The following is a 16,701-nucleotide window of genomic DNA, read 5'->3' as shown; positions in this document are numbered from 1 at the left end:
CAATCCTGAAGCGGGCGTGACTTGGGCGGCAACAAGGGCTGGCCAAGAATATGACTTATGGAGATTACATAGACTATGCCGGCAATCTGGATGAATGGCGCCGGGAATATTATTTGCTGCCCCGTCTCGAGTGGGTATCGTTGACCGGGGCCAGACAGGCTGTCCCCCCCCTAGCCCTCCACAATGGGCCAATTCCGGACAGCCAAATCTTGGATAGAGGCACATTGTAGGGCCGAATGACATGTGAGCTGCTAAATTCCGGGGCTGGACCTGCGTTAGTGACTTCGTCCGAGAGGCGGCAAAAACTCGGCCGGCTCGGACAGATGTTTTCACGAGAGCTCGCCCGGTCACCAGCGTCGTGAAAGGCGCGGTTAGAAGCTTCACGATGTTCTGGATGGCACCTCAGCATTATAAGCGGCGGACGCTCCCGAGCGGGGATAATTAGGTAGGTGGAGTGTGATTTCTGGGCGAATTACATAGGCATATATAATCTGCCGCTTCCGGTACGAGATCGTACCTGGTAGGAAGTGGCACGGTCGTCTTCGCGGGAAGCATATCGGTGATCCTCCATCATGGCAAAACCAGCTCTACGTCACTTGATATCTCTGCTCACCCTGAGCGGTAGCCTATTCTCATCCGTCTCCTGGGCTTCTGCCTCGGCTGTGAGCAGCCATGGCCGCGCCGAAGGCTGGCCGTACGGCCCGCTAGTTACCGCCGGTCGTGACATAAAAAACGCGCGGGGGGAAACCGTCGTCTATGCTGGCGCGAATTGGCCAGGCCATGGAGAAGCCATGATTCCCGACGGACTCCAATACCAGTCCATTGAAAGCGTCGTCTCCAAGATTAAAAGCGTGGGCATGAATGCCATCCGCTTGACCTTTGCCATCCAGATGATAGACGAGATCTTTGCCAACGGCGGGAAGGATATAACCGTGAAAGATTCATTCGTCAAGGCACTGGGGCAGACCAATGGAACCAAAGTGTACAGCCAATTCCTAGCCAAGAACCCAGCCTTCAACGACAGCACCACTCGGCTCCAGGTGTTCGACGCCGTTGCGGCGGAATCTGCCAAGCAGAATATCTATGTGCATCTCGACAACCACATGTCGAGGGCCGCGTGGTGTTGCTCGACGACGGACGGCAATTCCTGGTTCGGCGACAGCGACTTTAGTATGTATGGGGACTACCTAGCCTCGTCGACATAGACAAACTGACATTCTCGCAGACGTGGATAATTGGACGAGAGGGCTCTCGTACATGGCCAACCACGGGAAAAGCTGGTCGGCTCTGACGTCGGCGTCGCTGCGCAATGAGCTTCGCAGGCCAGACAACAACGCGACGCTCCGGAGCGAGTCGTACAATTGGCGGGACTGGTACACGAACGTCAGGAAAGGCGCGGCGGCGGTCAACTCAGCCAACCCGGACCTTCTCATATTCCTCTCGGGCCTCGACTTCGACACCTACGTCACGCCGGTTGTGCAGGGCACCGTCCTGACGCCGGGGAGCGGCAGATACAGCGCCGCCGACTTCGAGGGCTACGCCGACAAGCTGGTGCTGGAAATCCACAACTACCAGAACAGCGCGTCGAGCTGTTCCGGCGTGAAGAGCTCGCTGTACTCGAGCGGGTTCCAGGCGCTCCACGCCGAGGACGCGAACACGGTCAACGTCTTCCCCGTCCTGCTGACCGAGTTCGGATTCGCGCAGACGGCGACCGAGTGGCAGAGGCCGTACGCCACCTGCATCGCAGAGTACCTCGCCGAACAGAAGGCCGGCTGGTTCATCTGGGTCGTCGCGGGCAGCTACTACATCCGGTCGGGCACGCAGGACTTCGAGGAGCCCTGGGGTCTCCTGAACCACGATTGGTCGGATTGGCGGGCACCGTCGTATATCGAGGGAGGACTGAAGCCTCTGGCCAAGAATACGGCGCAGGGATAGGGTTGCTGGGTATCTTTTGTAACGAGTGGTAGGTAGCGATTAGATGACGCTCTTCTCTGTGGCTAGCGTACCGCTGCCACTTATCTGGGGCATATCTTCGTACAAATAGGAGAAGGAATATTGGCGAATTTATAGCCGCATTATAGGTATCGTGATAACAACACCCATGGATTCTCTGGACCATCAAGTACCTAGATACCTATCTTGAGGGCACCGCCAAAAGCTTAGGTAATGTACAATACGTCATGAATCAGGAGGTACCTGCGGACAGGCACCGTCACTGGGTAAGTTAGAGGTAGGTAGGTACAGGTATTTATTTTCTATGTCTACAAGCCAACCAACACTTGTCGAGTACATCAGATACCTTAGGTACCTACCCTAGGCACCTGATGTACCTAGTGAAAGCACTTACCTAACCTCCTTAGGGAAGGTGGTATCTATAGTAAGACCCCTCCTGCCCCTGATATATTACATGTACCTACTGTCTGCATGTACCTGGACGTACCTACCTCCTATCTGCAAGCTCCCAGTGCAACACCAAACGGTCGCTGACACCTGTCAGGGATCGATGTCGGTGGGTATCGTGCCGCCTTTCCTAGGTGCTCTCGAACTCTTCTTTCTCTTCAACCTCACCTCCAGAATGCCGCCTATTTGCAAATTCTGGCAGCAGGGCAACTGCCGAAACGGAGGTATGCAATTGGTGAACCCATAAGTAATGGAACTGAGACAACGTGTGCTTACGCTTACTCCCCGTCCGTATAGCGTCCTGTCGCTTCGAGCACCCCGGTGCCAACACGAACCCGTTCGGGGCTCCCAACTCCAACGCGAACCGCTTCAGCGCCCTGAGCACAGGAGGAAATAGGCTGCAAGATGCCCCAAACCCTTACAAGATTACGCCAGAGAGTATCAAAGTCGACCTTATAGACGAGCGGCCGTCATGGATCCTATCCTCTTACGGCCCCGGGAGGGACGCTCCAGAACAGTTGTTTGGAGGATACCCACGAGAGCAGAGCCTAGAGGAAGTCATGGTGCATATTAGGGGCTCTAGTAATCAGCAGCAAGCGGTATGGGACAATCCCTATCTTCACTGTCAAGTTGCTAACGACCCCCCCGCTCCCTAGATGTCCGATGTCACAGCCCTCTGTCAGCAAGCCGAGCAACAAATCCAGACGACCCTTAACAATTTAGACGGTGCAGTGCAATTCATCCTAGCTGCTGAGAACAACCACCCGAACCGTATAGATATTTGTAAACAGAGTGCTGGGGATGGAGGCACAACCGGAGTCTTCTTGAGGGATGCTGCCGGTCCACTGGCTGGTTTCTCGAATCCTCTTACGGCGAATACCAATACTGGCCAGAATCCCTTCTCGTTACGCCCCCAGGAGAACCCATTCAGCAGCAGTGGAGGAGGTGGTAGCAGTGGCACTTCAGCATTTGGCCAGCCGTCGGCTCTGGGACAGCGGCCAAATCCCTTTAGTTCAACCTCGACGTCTACAACCTTTGGCCAGCCATCCACGATGGGCGCGTCGGCGCCTACGTTTGGGCAGCCATCCCGGATGGGTGCTGGTGGCCCGGCATTCGGACAGCCATCGGCCTTAGGCCAGAAGCCTAGCCCTTTTAGTGCGGCTTCTTCTGGGTCAGCTGGCTTTAGCCAAACTGCGCAACCAGTTACCGCCTTCGGCCAGCCGTCCACCGTGGGACAGCGCCCGAATCCCTTCGGCGCGCCAAGTTCAGCCCCGGGTCCTTTCTCCCAAACTTCGGCGCCGAATGCATTCGGCCAGCCAGCGCCTTCCAACCCCTTCGCTCAGGCACCGGCCACAACGAACACACCTGTCGACCAGCCGATGGAGACTTCGATTTCCTCACCAGCTGCTAGGAATCCCTTTGGGCAGCCATCCTCGAGCTCCCCTTTCTCAGCCCCTGGAAATAACCCGTTTGGAGCACAACCGCAACAGCCCTCATCAGCGTTTGGAGCCACGGCGAATACCCCGTTTGCCCAGGGACAGACTCAGCCCTCTTCTACAACCACGGGCGGCGGCAACAACCCATACGCGCCGAACAGCACCAAGAAACATCCATCGGTCGAAAGTTACATTAACAGGGCCTCGAGTGGACAGATAACATCGTTTAATGGGCTTCCCGTGGTTTACAGATGGAAGGTAAACGATAAGTACCAAGCTGCGGCGCCTCAGGATCATGCAAGTGGAGAGCCCCCGGTGCCAGGCGTGCGGAACGCGGACGGGTCGTGGCGGAAAATATTCTTTCCTAATGGTCCGCCTGGTTATACCAAAGACACGGAGCCTGATCCTGCAACGTACGACAGCAATACCCAAGCAGCGTACGCGACCATGGTTGCCACTGGCCGGTTCGAAGGAGATATGCCAGAAGTGCCACCTATGAGGGAGGACTGTGTATGGAATTTCTAAGCTTGCCAATTGGCTATAATGGGAGAACGTGGACAAAATAGATGGATGGGGCAGACGGTCATAGAGATTATTTCATTGTGAAGATCATTGCTGGGAGTCAGATACCCTGGCGTTTCAACGGAGCCATGCGTTGATTCCCCTAGTGAACGCATGGCGGGTAATGCGACTAGAGGTGTTTTTTTTCTCGACTCAATTGCGATTTGTATTCGGTTACCTTGTCCCCCCATGTGCCAGAACTAAACCCAGTTAGAAGGTACCACCATTTGCGCGGCTACCAGGCACCCTTCCTAGCTGTGCTCCCTCACGGTATCGGACCTCGATTTACGCAGCGATGGTAACTTCGACTTCGACACCGGCCTCGATGTTAACGATGATCTGCTTGACGATCTCGGTAGGGGCATTGAGACTGCAGGGGAAACTCTAGGTTAGCAGGCATTTTGAGAGAGACAGGAGGAGAGAGAGGTGGCCGTACTCGATCAGGCGCTTGTGGATACGAAGCTCGAAGCAGTCCCAGGTCTTGGAACCCTCGCCGCATGGCGTCTTGCGGGTGGTGACCTTGAGAGTCTTGGTGGGGAGGCGGACGGGGCCCTTGACGCGGAGGTCCTTGCTCTTGGCGCGCTCGATGAGCTCGTTGCACACCTTCTCGAGCGAGCTGACCTTGCGGGAGGTGAGGGTGATGCGGATCTTGTGAGTCTTCTATTTGGCGGGAGACGAGAGGGCGCGCGTTAGTGACGAGAGCAACTATCAAATAGTCGAGGGTAGCAAGGGCCAGGGGAGGGGCAGCACGAACAGGCGCCTCAGCAAAGTCCTTCTCAGGCTTGTTGTACGACATCCTGACTTGTTCGATTTGTATTTAGTGAGGCAGGAGAACACGGAGCGGTCGATTAGTCGGCGGCCTTCAAGACTCGAACGGCGGGACGTTACGGCAAAGTGATGAAGGCGACGAATACTGCGATGTGAGGGAAGAAGTTGCGAATGCCGAGCCCAGGTGAAGTGGTGATATCTTATCGAAACAACATCGAGAATCTTTATTTAAGGTGTGTGCGTGGCTTACGATAAGGGCTAGGGGTACATATGCTTAGGTTAGGTACCTGGTAGCGTAGCTGGGATACCTACCCAAATGTACTAGGTACCTACAGGTTACGGGGTACCTAAGTACATAATTTGCCCCAGGAAGGTACACTAGTAGATACTTGAGTATCCTTCTTAAAGAGTATATGCGATATACGTATATTCTAGTTACTGTATACAGATACCTTATATCCAGCGTAATTTGTTACAAATAAATGTATATTTCATTGAATATTGAGTTAGAAACTCTCGATGGAGAGGAGTGTAAAATGTAAACTTCTCACTGGCGCTGACTCGGAGTTTTGGTCTTATGTAATTGAGCATCTTCTCTTCCACCTTTGCTACCTAAAAGAAGACCAGACGGGTGGAAATACCAATATAACACGAAGAGGCACACGAAGACATGGTCATATGAAAAATAGCTGGACGACGCCTCCTCCTTCTGAAGCTTGATTTTTTTCCCTTCATCCCGTTGTTCACTGTCGAACAATTGTAGCTTCCCGAGTCTGCGGAATGGCCGTCACATTGCCCCCTTTTGCACCCTTTCCCGAGGCGTCGTGGGGGAACCAGATCGCCCCGGCGGAATGGGAAGCCTGCCTGGATGGCTGGATTGCTCTTATCGACGCACATTTGTCTCTGCCCGGGGATCAATTTAGCACCGTCTCCTGCGGCGACGAGTCGATATCACATTTCCTCTCGTCTCTGATGAGAGAAGTGTCTGCAAGAGGAGTAGCCCTCCTCGGCACTTCTCAGTCAGCCGGCGTCCTGCTCCGGCGATGCACCCTTCTCACTGCTAGGTTCCTGCGCACATCCTCCACACCACCATCGCTACTTTCCTGGGAGTTCCTAGCGGATTTCGCCCGCGTGTGCTCGAAGAAGCGGGCCGCTGTCATAATCAGCGGCGTCTTTCCCAACCCGTCCGTGATAGCCTCTCTTGGTGCGCTCAAGAAATCGCTGATCCTTGCCCTGGATTCGGGTCCCGGGGGAGATCCGAAGGCTCTCGAGCGCCAGCTGAAGAGGTTGAACCATCTGATTTACGCGTCACCCGATGCTGCGGCGCTCTTCCTAGCTGGGAGCGACTTTCTGGACGGGCTTATTAGTTGCTATACGAGCGCGAGCCCCCCTCTAAGGAAGACAATTATCACAACCGCCTACCTATGCCTTGTTGGGCTGACCGAGGGGGGGCACCCCAAGTTTTCCATGCTGGCCGACCAGCTCTACTCACTTAAGACGGCGGCCGAGGCCCACCGGGCAGGACCCTTGGATGCCAACGACGCGATGGTGGCTGAGCTAGTTACCGCTACACCAATACTCAAGCAGGTGGATCGGCGCCTGGAAGCATCCGGATCAAGTGCAACAACACGAATAAAGTCTTTCGTTGCTATTTTGGAAGGCTTTCGAAAACCTGGCGGTGGCGCCAGGCCGAAGAGGCCGACGAAGCGAAGGATCGACAAAGGGAAGGGTATTATGACAGAGAACGACGAGGAGGCGACGGGGGAGATGAGATTGCATCAGATGAGCCAGATCTCACAAGTACAGGACCTCTTCCCGGAATTGGGCTCTGGCTTTGTGTCGAGTCTCCTCGATGAATACGGGAACGACACGGAACAAGTCATTGCACACTTATTAGAAGATAACCTACCTCCTCACTTGGCTTCCGCGGACCGTACCAAGCAGCTGTTCGTCTTTCTGAAGTATATATTTAGGTATATGCTCGCCCTATTCGCGCACTGACTAGCTAACCTACCCACAGATCCCCCCCGGCCAATGGTAGGGAGGGTTACAAAAAGACACATCAGTACACGTCGGCCCAACTTCCCGTGCGCGATAACGTGTTCGACGACGACGAGTTCGACAGGTTATCGGTGGACCCGGCCAAGGTCCATTTCGGGAAGTGGAATCCAGATAAATCGGCGGACGACATCCTGAATGATCGATCCTCTGCTCCAACGAAGGCCTCCATTCTCTCTGCTCTCTCTGCGTTTGACGCAGACGACGACGAGCGAGATGACACGTACGACGCAGCAGATGCGGGATTTGTAGTTAACGACGGGACTCTGGATGACGCAGATGACGGGAAAATCAAGGACGCGAACGAAGAAGTGCTTTTCAGAGCGTACCAGTCGGACCCTAAACTATTTGCCAGGGACGCAGTTACGAGACGAGGCGCGGCCAGGGCAAAGTTAAAGCAGGAAACAAAGCTAACTGATGAAGCGATAGAGGGCTGGGCCGTGATGCTGGCTAGGGCTCCGAACGAAGCGAGGCGACTGGAGATAAAATATAGCGCTTTCCGCGGCGACCAGCCGGTTTTGTCCTCGACCGCCTGGCGCGCAAACCCGACGGGGCCAGGTACGGAGGAGTCGGACGCCGACAATGGTGACTCTAGCTCTCGGGGCGGATTCCAGGGCCGCGGCCGCGGCCGTGGCAGAGGAAGAGGCGGTGACCGAGGAAGAAGTGTCTCTGGCCCAGCGGGTGACAGAGAAACCGAGAATGCTAGAAGACGAAAGGAGGCAAACAAGGGCGCCAGGGCCAACCATAACCGTCGAAATCAACGCGCAAAGAAGATGGCCCGCGGAGGATTTCCCGGGTAACGAGGCCGTACATACTATATATAGAAAGATGCGAGATGCGAGATCCTCGGGAGGCGTCCGAGGCCGCCTTCACACCATCCTCTGCCTCTTGGCGGACTGCTGGCCGTCGACACGCGCCATCGGCGGGTGCAGAGCTGGTCGTTTTCCTAGTGCGACCTCACTTGTGCCCTGGCACTTTTCGTAGAGATCCTCGTCGTCTAAGGCCTGCGCGTATGGACTCCGCAGTTCTGGGTTCCCCGGAGACACCGCTTGTGACATAGAGGTGGAAAATGCGTGTAATGGTGCCGGAGAAACGACACCGCCGACCGACGAGGTCGCCTCGTCGTGCGCTACGTAACGGACCAGGTAGGAACGGGCCAAGTAGGATTGGTCTTTTGGCGTTGCCAGTTCCGATACGGACGCGAGGTCGTTCTCGTTGTCGCCGGTTCTCCCCTCGTTCATCCCGATCATCGACATCAGCGACTCCCGGGAGCTGCGCCGGCTCTCGAGATAGCCGTGAAGATCGAAGCACGTCCTGCAGACGGGGTAGACGGACCAGCGGTCCGCGTCGTCGCGGTACTGGGGCAGCTGGGGTCGCCGCTCTTGGCCGCAACGCTCTTGGATGTCGTCGAAAATGTCCAGGATCGGCGTGAAATACGCCCACCGTGGCCCTGGGCCGTGGTACCGGTTCCGGCCCCATAGTTGGCCGACGAGGCTATTGCTTTCGCAATCCACGATGGCGGCGCCGCTGTCTCCTTCGACGCCGATGCCGCCGCGGATCCAGCTGTCCTCGTCATCGTACGGATGCGGCTCCTCGATATACCATTCGCGCGACGCCTTTCCGGTCCCGTTCTCTGCGCCGTCGAGATACGCCGGGATTTCGCATACCTGGCCGTGCTGGAAGCCCGACGTTCTTCCTGTCGAGCACGCGGTCGCTCCAGGCACGACGGGAGCCATCAGAGTTACTGGAGTTTCCTTCCTCTGGTTGGCGGTCGGGAACTTCCTTAGTATGTTCGCTTGCCGCGTCGAGGCAGATATCAACGCCCAGTCTGTTACGATTAGCGGAGGCTCCTTGTCGCATTCTTCCCAGTACGGGTCGTGAGATATACGAGTGGTCTCCAAGTTGAAGCCCGAGGTTGCTGCTAAATTTCCAATGCGGAAGTTGAGGCTATTGCTGCTTAACGCATCGTGCTTCTCGTATAGGCACCTTGCACGATCCGCTGGCGATGGATGCTCGATCGGTACCGGGTGCGATCCTCTGCTTACATCCACAAAGGGGTGGAAGTTGACAAGCCAGTAGCTCCCGTCTCCAACCGTAACGCATGGTCCAAGGGTCGCTGTGATATCATCGCCGTCTTCCGAGATCCCGATGCTGTCCCCCATGCATGGATTCGTATAGCAGAATGGGTTCCGCGGGACACAGATCTCGTCCGGCATCTCCTTGCTCAACCCCCGCGCCCATACGAGCCGGTTAACCGTCCCGACGGAAAACATAAATGAAGCTGTGCTGCGATAGGGCTCCGGCAGCAAGTCCCGGACATGTTGCGCGATTACTAGCCTACGAGCTCTAGAGACGACCCGCCTCGTCATGATAAATATGCGTCGAGAATCGGGGGTGTTCCCACGCGCCACGCTGATAACGTGACCGGGACCGCACCACTTGGGGAGAAACTCGGCGAGGAAGGGCAGGACCCCGTGTTCCCATACGATTGGGAAACTCGCTGTGTCGAGGGGCTTGGGCGTACGGTTCCCGGTCATGCCGGGGCTTTCGACAGCCCTCGGGGTGCCTCCTTGCTTGTTGTTAGTAGCCGTGGCGTAATGGAATCTGGACCGAGCAGGCTTACCATTCACCCTCTTCGACCTCCTTTCGAGCACACTCTTTAGCTGATCTCCGCACCTTTTTTTCGAGATGCCAATGCTCATCTCCATCTTCAGGAGCCTGTCCTCCTCCTCCCCCGCCCTCTTCGTGAAGGCCCTCGGCGTCGCCAAAGGGGCAGTCGCGATCCCGTGGATGTCTCTCTGTTGGCGAGCAGTCTTCTCCGTCGCTGCCTCTTTATGGGAAAATTTGAGATGAGAGTCTAAAATGTCTTTATGGGTGAAGACGCTTTCGAGACAACCGGGGACCGGGCAGAGAAGCAGGTGTTCGCGTTTTACGTGCCAGTTGAGTTCGTCGCGCGTGGCGAAACCTGTGCTATCACACTGTCCCCAGAGGCAGATATGCAAGCCAGCGTCAGCCGGTGTAAATGGCTTGGCCATGTTCCGTAGGGGGCTTGTGACACGCGACAGTGACGTGCCCGAGGGGAAAAGCTCCGATGCGAAATCCGTTTGCGTGGGCGACCAGACCGAGCCCTGATACGATGAACAGGATGAATTGTCTAGACCGGATGGCGGTGGTGCTTCGTATAGTGAGCTGGCGGCTTTAATTTCTAGGCATTTATCACTATCGCCGTATACACCTCCTATCCCCAAGGGCAGCATCACGCTCCCGCAATCCTCCCATGGTGAATCTAGAGGAGCGCAAGGAAAGCTAAATGGTAGGATATACTCGAAACGGGAAGTTCTGCCGGCGGTCTCCGGGGTTGTCTCTGTATCTCTATATTGAGGAATCCTATCCGCATGTGAAGCGGTGGGGATCGTCTGTGCAAAGGACCTTGAAGTCTCGGCGGCTGGTAGTGAGGTGACCGTCTGGCTAGCACACATGGTGGCTGTCGTGGTTATGATGGGCCGAGAGAATGAATGGGGCTAGCGGTGACAATGAGGTACTGCTAATCTTCAGTTCCTCAACGGGAAGATGCTCTTAGCCTGCCTAGGAATTCGGTTGTAAGTTTCTGGGCTTTTTGTGGTATTTCTTAGGCTGCTATCCGGCTAACGAGATGCCTTCAACCGTCGAGGCATTGCTGAGCGGGAATGCGGCGCAGCGACCCGTAGTCCGCCAACCATCCTGGCCCAGTCTGGCCGCCTGACGGGAATTGTCGAATCAAGTTGGCCATCTCGAACATACCAAACTAGGCAGATACTCGACCGTCGCGTCCTATCAGCCTGTAGCATCGTCCTTCGCAAGGCGCTCATCAACTCCTCATCTCTTACTCGACCGTCGCTAGACGTCTTTCCCGTTGAGGCGTCAAGAACCTTTCATATAGAAGGGAATGAAATAGAGAAGGGAGAGAGATACCACAAGGAGGCAGTCTTAGGCGTAAATGGATGCGTTTGCTATTGATCGTGTCTAGCCTTGCTTGGCCAACCACACTCGAGTGCGCACTTCGGCGGGAGCCTCGAATTCATTCCGAGGCCCCGGAGGGGAAATCTCGCCGTATAGGTGCCGTGGAAATGAAGAACGCCGTAGATGCGTATTGCCGTGGGGTGGAATTTGGGGGGAACGCCATGCGCCATGCGTCGTTGATAATAGATACAAAATACTAATTACTGGGTTGCAATAAACCAACTTCCTTCTTATGCCTGCGTTGTCCGATCAGACCACGCCTGCGTTGTGACAAGCTATCCTCATGAGTTGACTCCGAAGCTTCTCTTTACTCCCCGTTCCCTCTCCTCTTGACGCGCACCAGTTCCGCGGTGAGCTCACTATTCTGTCGCTCGCTGTCTTGAATCCTCTGCCTCGCCGCGACTCGGTCCATATGCCTGGCCTCCCTCTCCTGCTTGAGCTTGTATTCGAGTTCCCTTAGTCTAAACATCCAGCGATTGTCGTCTCCGCTCTTCCCGGAAGACCCCTCGCCGTTCGAAGTCCCCAGTCGCTCCGCCTCGGCGACACCCATGGTAGAGGCGCTTCGAGATATGCTCCCGGATCTGCTTTTGGTACCTGAAGTGCCCGTATCTAGATGAGTCGTTTTGCTACGAGGAAGCTTGGAGTCCCTACGATGCGGACCGGTTGGAACCGATGGTGAAGGGCTTCCACCGTCGATGAGATCCTCGTGTGAGCCGTTGCTGCTGAGCTTCTTAGACCCGGACCATCCGGCGCCGCGAGTGCGCGCATCGTTGGCACGTTGCAGAGTCGCGTTCTCGATCTTGAGTGCACGGTAAGCCGTCTCCAATTGCGTCACTTTAGCTTGCGCGTCAAAATTGCCAGCGGCGATGCCAGTGCGGACTATGGTCTCTAGGCGCTCAAGCTTCTTGCCCTTGGCGTCTAGACTGTTCTCGAGCGACTGGTATTCTTTCCAGAGTTCGCGTTCGACTGCCTTGATGCGGGACTGGAAACTGCCCACGAGGCTCTCGATGGTCTTGACGGCACCAAGCAGGTTCTTCGCAAAGCCCGGGAGCATGGTGGATACGGATTCTAGCGAAGGCAGAGCTCGGCCGTTGATGAGGCTGTTGTCGTGGGCCCAGTCGGAGCCGCAGAGCGACGAGAGGCGCGTCCATAGGATAAGAAGGAGATTGTTGCGCTCGTTAAGCTGTTCCTTAAACGAAGTCTCGAGCTGAGCAATTTTCTTCTTGTCCGTAGCTCGACTTGCCTCTAGCTCCAATATGCGCGAATCCTGGCTTGTGACCGTCCGTGATACGTGTTGATGTGTGCGCTGGAACGTCTCAAACTGATTCTTGGTATTCCGATGAGCCTGGCGTTCTTTGTCGAGCATCTCTGCCAGTCTCCGGGATTCCAGGCCGTGCGACTCGAGCAGGGCGTCGCGCTGTTTAATTATGCGGTCCTTCTCAAGCATAGAGTTCTTCGTAGTGTCGAGTTCGCGGACAGTATTTTCGAGCTCCCTCTGGAGTTTGGCGATTGACTGTCGGATGATTATTAAGATGTCCCATCATCGGGAGCAGCACCTTGTCAATAACTCACCTTGAGTAAACTGGACCTTGTCCCATTCAAGTCTCCCAGCGCCTCACGCAAGTTATTTTCCAGCTCCATAAGCCTCTCTTTCCATTCCGTAGCCTCGACCTCCCTACTCGTTAGACTCTTGCGTAATCGCCTGGCCTCGTCTTTGGCCGTGGAAACCTCGCGGTTGAGCTCGTTTACAAACTGCTGAACCTCCTCCTTCTCGCGTGTCGCTACGATCTCGCTCTGCTTCCGCTCGTTGGCGAGACGCTGCTCTAATTCCTTGGTTCGGTCACGTTCCTCCCGCAGACTCTGTTCGGTGCTCGCGAGTGCGGCCTCAAGATCACCGATTCGGATCTTATCTGCCTCCTGCTCCTCGCGTAAGAACGCGATTTCGCCCTGGCTGGATTCCTGCTGGACGCCGAGGCGCTGCGATTTATCGTTGGCCTCGAGGAGTTTGACCTCGAGATCCTCGAGTTCCTTGTTAGATTCGGACAGCTCCTGTTCAAGCTGCTCAATCCTCTTCAGCTTCTTCTCCTGTTCATCCTCGAGTCTAACTAATGCTTCGCTCATTTGGCGCATCTCTTCCTGGAGGGCATCGAAATTTTCCGTTCGGTCCTGCAGCTCAATTTGCAGCCGCTGGATCTCGTCGCCCTTCTGGTCGCTCTCAGACTCGAGTGAGTCGATTTCCTCCTGGGCTTCTTTTCGCAGTATGTCGAATTCAGCTTCTAAGTGTGCCTGCTCCTGTAGCGCCTCGTCTCGCTCTGCTTGGATCTGCATCAGATCGTTCACCGTATTTTGGAGCTCCTCTTCTAGAGCGGCATTGTGCTCGTCGACTTGTTTCTTAGCCTCTGTTTTATGGTCGAGTTCTTCCATGCAAATCTGCAGTTCGCGCTGAAGCTCCTGTTTTTCGAACTTGAGCTCATTCACCTTATCGCGGTGCTCGGCTAGCTTATTTTCCAACTCCTCCCGGTCCGGGTCCTCCTCTACCGTCATGGTTAGTCTAGTACGGCCGCTGCCTCGTGACGTTGACCGCTCGTGGCCACCCGCGCGCGAGGCAGACCTATCGAGGATGCTGTCAATGGTCGATGGTGCTGGGCCACCGCGCCGCTGTGCCAATTTAAGATCTTCAATTTCCTGGTACAGCCTCTCCTTCTCGCGGTTACGTGAGGTGAGCATGGAGGTCTGCGCACCGACCTCCCTCCTCAGCTCAGCATTCTCGTGACGTAACTGCTCACTTTCCCTACGGAGCTCTTCGACGAGAGTTGCCGATTGACTCGAGGAGCTAGGATCAATCTCGCCTGATAGGCCAGACACGGGACGCGATCTTGAGGGCGACATAGGCCTCGACTTTCGCGTGATGTTGTAGATGTTGGTCGTGTGGTGCATGCCGCCCCCTCCGCCCCCTCCACCACCACCACCAGACGCTGATCCGTTCATCTCCTGCCTCAATCGGAATATCTCATCTCGAAGCTTTCGGTTTTCATCATCTGCCTGCTCGCGACGGGCTGTTTCCTGCTCGAGAAGATCCTTGTATACGTCTGCCTCTTCCTGCCGGCCCAGGCCGTCGCCGGCGCGCTCACCGGCGCGATCTCCCATCGTCTTGACGGTCTCTGCCAATCGCCTCTTCTCCGCTTGGTTGGACATGTTCTCGCTCCTAAGCCTCTCAATCTCGGCGACGTATTCCTCAACCCGCTCTCTTAGGTATAGCAGTTCCTCCTCTCGCTCTTGCGCATCGGGATCGAAGGCGGGAGTGGCGGCTCCGTCCGAGGAGTATCCGCTTCTTGCTGTGCTGGGGCGGTCTTCCTCGTCGCGAAGGCGCTTCTCCAGCTCCTTGACCCGACGCCTTAAAATCTTGTTGTCCCTCTGGGTGACGGCTAACGAGGTCCTGAGCTCGACATTCTCCGAGATCATTTCCTTAACACCTTCTTCGGAGAGCTTGTCTAGACGATCGGAAAGGAACATAACCTTCAGCTTGAGATCAAAATTCTCCTTCGATAGACGCTCGATAGTGCTAGATTGTTCCTTGAGTGTTAAATTTTTACCGCTCCGCGCAGCAGTGCTAGTAGTCGCGGGCGTAAAATTGGATGGTTTCCTGTAGGGTTGGTGAACCGGTGTCGACAGACCACCCTTCGTCTTGTATTCATTAGCCAGAGACTCGGGCACTTCTACATTGCGCACATGTCTTGCGATGACAGTGTCTGTCGGAGCCGTTAGGGAACCTCTCTTCGCCTTCGGAGTCGCGAGCGGATCGGCGCGATGCTTCGGGGCCGGGCTCTCGACTTCTTCTAGTGGCTCCAAAGGATCTGGTCTAATGGGATCTGGGGCCTCGTCGAACCCGGAGGCCATGCTGCCAATACTTACCGAGCGGGACAGGGTATTGCTGGCGCTCCGGGTCAAGCCGAGGGTGGGCATAGCACCTCCGGTTTGCAGCGCATAGTCAGCACCTAGGCCTACAGTAACATCGCTCTCCACATCCTCGTTTGAGAGGAAGGAGGAGGTGGAAGATCGCTGACTCGCATTTCGGCTACGAAGATACTTAGGGCGCTTGCCTAGCCCTAGCGAATTCTCCGGGGCGTGCAGGCTCTGGTCCGAGTTCTGGTGATCAAGATTTAGAGCCTCAACAGTCTCCTCGGTTGGCGCATCGAGACTCGAGCTATCCCGTGGCGGGGCATCAAGGTCGCCTTCTGCGCTCGCCGAGCTCTCGCCGGCATGCTTGCTTGCTACGGGCATCGCCCTTGACACGGCACGAGCGGCGGCAGCAGCGGTCGGGGAGGACAGACTGTCCAGGGCCGACGTCGAATTGCCGCTTTCGGTGACATCAGGATCGTCGGGTAGGGGCTCAGGGAGGGTCGGCTCCCTGTTTTCAGCTCGGGTGACCGTATTCTGGAAGTCATCACGGAGGGAAGGGCCCAACATGGAAGTAGCCGGATGAAGGGAGGCGGGATTCTCGACGGGGTTCGATTCAGTGGCTGGTTCGGTAGAGGGGTCACGGTATGCGTCGCGTTGAGGTTGTGACGGCTCGGGCTTGAGCACAGGTTCGGGCTCGGGCCCGGAAACGGGATCAGAGGGCGGAGAGACGAGGATGGAGGCTGGTGGCTTGTTCGTGGTGGCGTCAAATAAATATGTATCGTCCGCGCCTGCTTCGGGACCAGCGACCTGAATTGGCGATATTGGGGGAATGAAGCTAGACTCGACATCTTCCAGGTGAGCCCTGACCTCCCGTTCCTCTGCCAGCGAGTCCAGATGTTTCTCGTCGTGTTCGAGACGCGTGGTCTCGACTATGCTACTATCGTCAGGGCGCAGGCGGAGGTGCGGTGGGAGCAGCAGCGGGATAGTCCCCTTGTTAGGCGAGGGAAGATCTGGGCTAGCCGGCTCCTGAGCGGTGGTGTCAGGCGCTCCGGTCATGTCGTCGGGGATTCGGTCGGTGTGACTACCGTCTTCTGCCATGGCAACTGGACCTCGACTCGGACTCGCTTCGTGGGGCAACACATGCGACTGTGAGGCGGCCCCCCCTAGGAATAGGTGAGATGAGAACACCGCCGGTCGGTCGACCTCGTCAGTAAGCTACGGAGACAAGGCACGTCGGGGCGACGAAGCAATGGCATACGGGTAGATGGGCGTGGTGAGCCAGAGCTAGATGGACAGAAGGGACGCGGGTTGGCTGATAGGCGGTGTTGGGGTTTGACCCGAGTAAAGATGCGTAGCAATTGATGACGAGAAGGTTTAAGATAGGCAATGCGCCTTGGGTGGGCAGGAAATTATCAGGTGATGCGCCAACACGGAGAAGCTACCTAGGTAGCCTAGGAAAGCGTTGCCGATTCCTGGCTGGTCATGATACTCTGTCTGTAGCGGCGTGGCAGGAGAAGAGAGGGACAGAAACATGGCAATTCGATCTACGGATTGAGGGAAGAAGATGGCAGTGCGTACC

General features: G+C 56.0%; 6 protein-coding genes across 6 annotated transcripts; 3 read left to right on the top strand and 3 right to left on the bottom strand.

Annotated features, from left to right (window-relative positions):
- The first annotated feature begins 236 nt into the window (after positions 1-236).
- On the top strand, positions 237-2,191 carry GGS23DRAFT_583838 (glycoside hydrolase family 5 protein). Its single transcript, XM_051517295.1, has 2 exons — positions 237-1,170; positions 1,226-2,191. The coding sequence occupies exons 1-2, from the start codon at positions 573-575 to the stop codon at positions 1,933-1,935; spliced, it is 1,308 nt and encodes a 435-aa protein (XP_051368547.1). The 5' UTR covers positions 237-572; the 3' UTR covers positions 1,936-2,191.
- A 384-nt stretch (positions 2,192-2,575) lies between these two features.
- Positions 2,576-4,361, top strand: GGS23DRAFT_600022 (uncharacterized protein; the record flags this gene model as incomplete). The annotated part of the gene is made up of 3 exons (XM_051519010.1): positions 2,576-2,624; positions 2,698-2,999; positions 3,057-4,361. The coding sequence occupies 3 exons, from the start codon at positions 2,576-2,578 to the stop codon at positions 4,359-4,361; spliced, it is 1,656 nt and encodes a 551-aa protein (XP_051368546.1).
- Positions 4,362-4,682: 321 nt separating this feature from the next.
- GGS23DRAFT_600021 (40S ribosomal protein S20-like protein) lies at positions 4,683-5,193 on the bottom strand (the record flags this gene model as incomplete). The annotated part of the gene is made up of 3 exons (XM_051519009.1): positions 4,683-4,767; positions 4,834-5,057; positions 5,152-5,193. 3 exons carry the CDS (start codon positions 5,191-5,193, stop codon positions 4,683-4,685), a joined length of 351 nt encoding a protein of 116 aa, XP_051368545.1.
- Positions 5,194-5,698: 505 nt separating this feature from the next.
- GGS23DRAFT_263210 (uncharacterized protein) lies at positions 5,699-8,102 on the top strand. The gene is made up of 2 exons (XM_051512375.1): positions 5,699-7,111; positions 7,186-8,102. The coding sequence occupies exons 1-2, from the start codon at positions 5,946-5,948 to the stop codon at positions 8,021-8,023; spliced, it is 2,004 nt and encodes a 667-aa protein (XP_051368544.1). The 5' UTR covers positions 5,699-5,945; the 3' UTR covers positions 8,024-8,102.
- GGS23DRAFT_607259 (uncharacterized protein) lies at positions 8,093-10,258 on the bottom strand (the record flags this gene model as incomplete). Its single annotated transcript, XM_051520021.1, has 2 exons — positions 8,093-9,792; positions 9,847-10,258. 2 exons carry the CDS (start codon positions 10,256-10,258, stop codon positions 8,093-8,095), a joined length of 2,112 nt encoding a protein of 703 aa, XP_051368543.1.
- A 1,217-nt stretch (positions 10,259-11,475) lies between these two features.
- Positions 11,476-16,411, bottom strand: GGS23DRAFT_263203 (uncharacterized protein). Its single transcript, XM_051512374.1, has 2 exons — positions 12,795-16,411; positions 11,476-12,735 (listed from the first exon to the last, which is right to left on the bottom strand). Exons 1-2 carry the CDS (start codon positions 16,218-16,220, stop codon positions 11,530-11,532), a joined length of 4,632 nt encoding a protein of 1,543 aa, XP_051368542.1. The 5' UTR covers positions 16,221-16,411; the 3' UTR covers positions 11,476-11,529.
- Between the last annotated feature and the right edge of the window lie 290 nt (positions 16,412-16,701).

This window comes from Durotheca rogersii (assembly GCF_024521655.1).
Source record: "Durotheca rogersii strain YMJ 92031201 chromosome Unknown GGS23scaffold_28, whole genome shotgun sequence".
NCBI lineage: Eukaryota > Fungi > Ascomycota > Sordariomycetes > Xylariales > Xylariaceae > Durotheca > Durotheca rogersii.
Note: the sequence above shows the minus strand (reverse complement) of the source record. Positions and strands in the feature narration are given on the sequence as shown.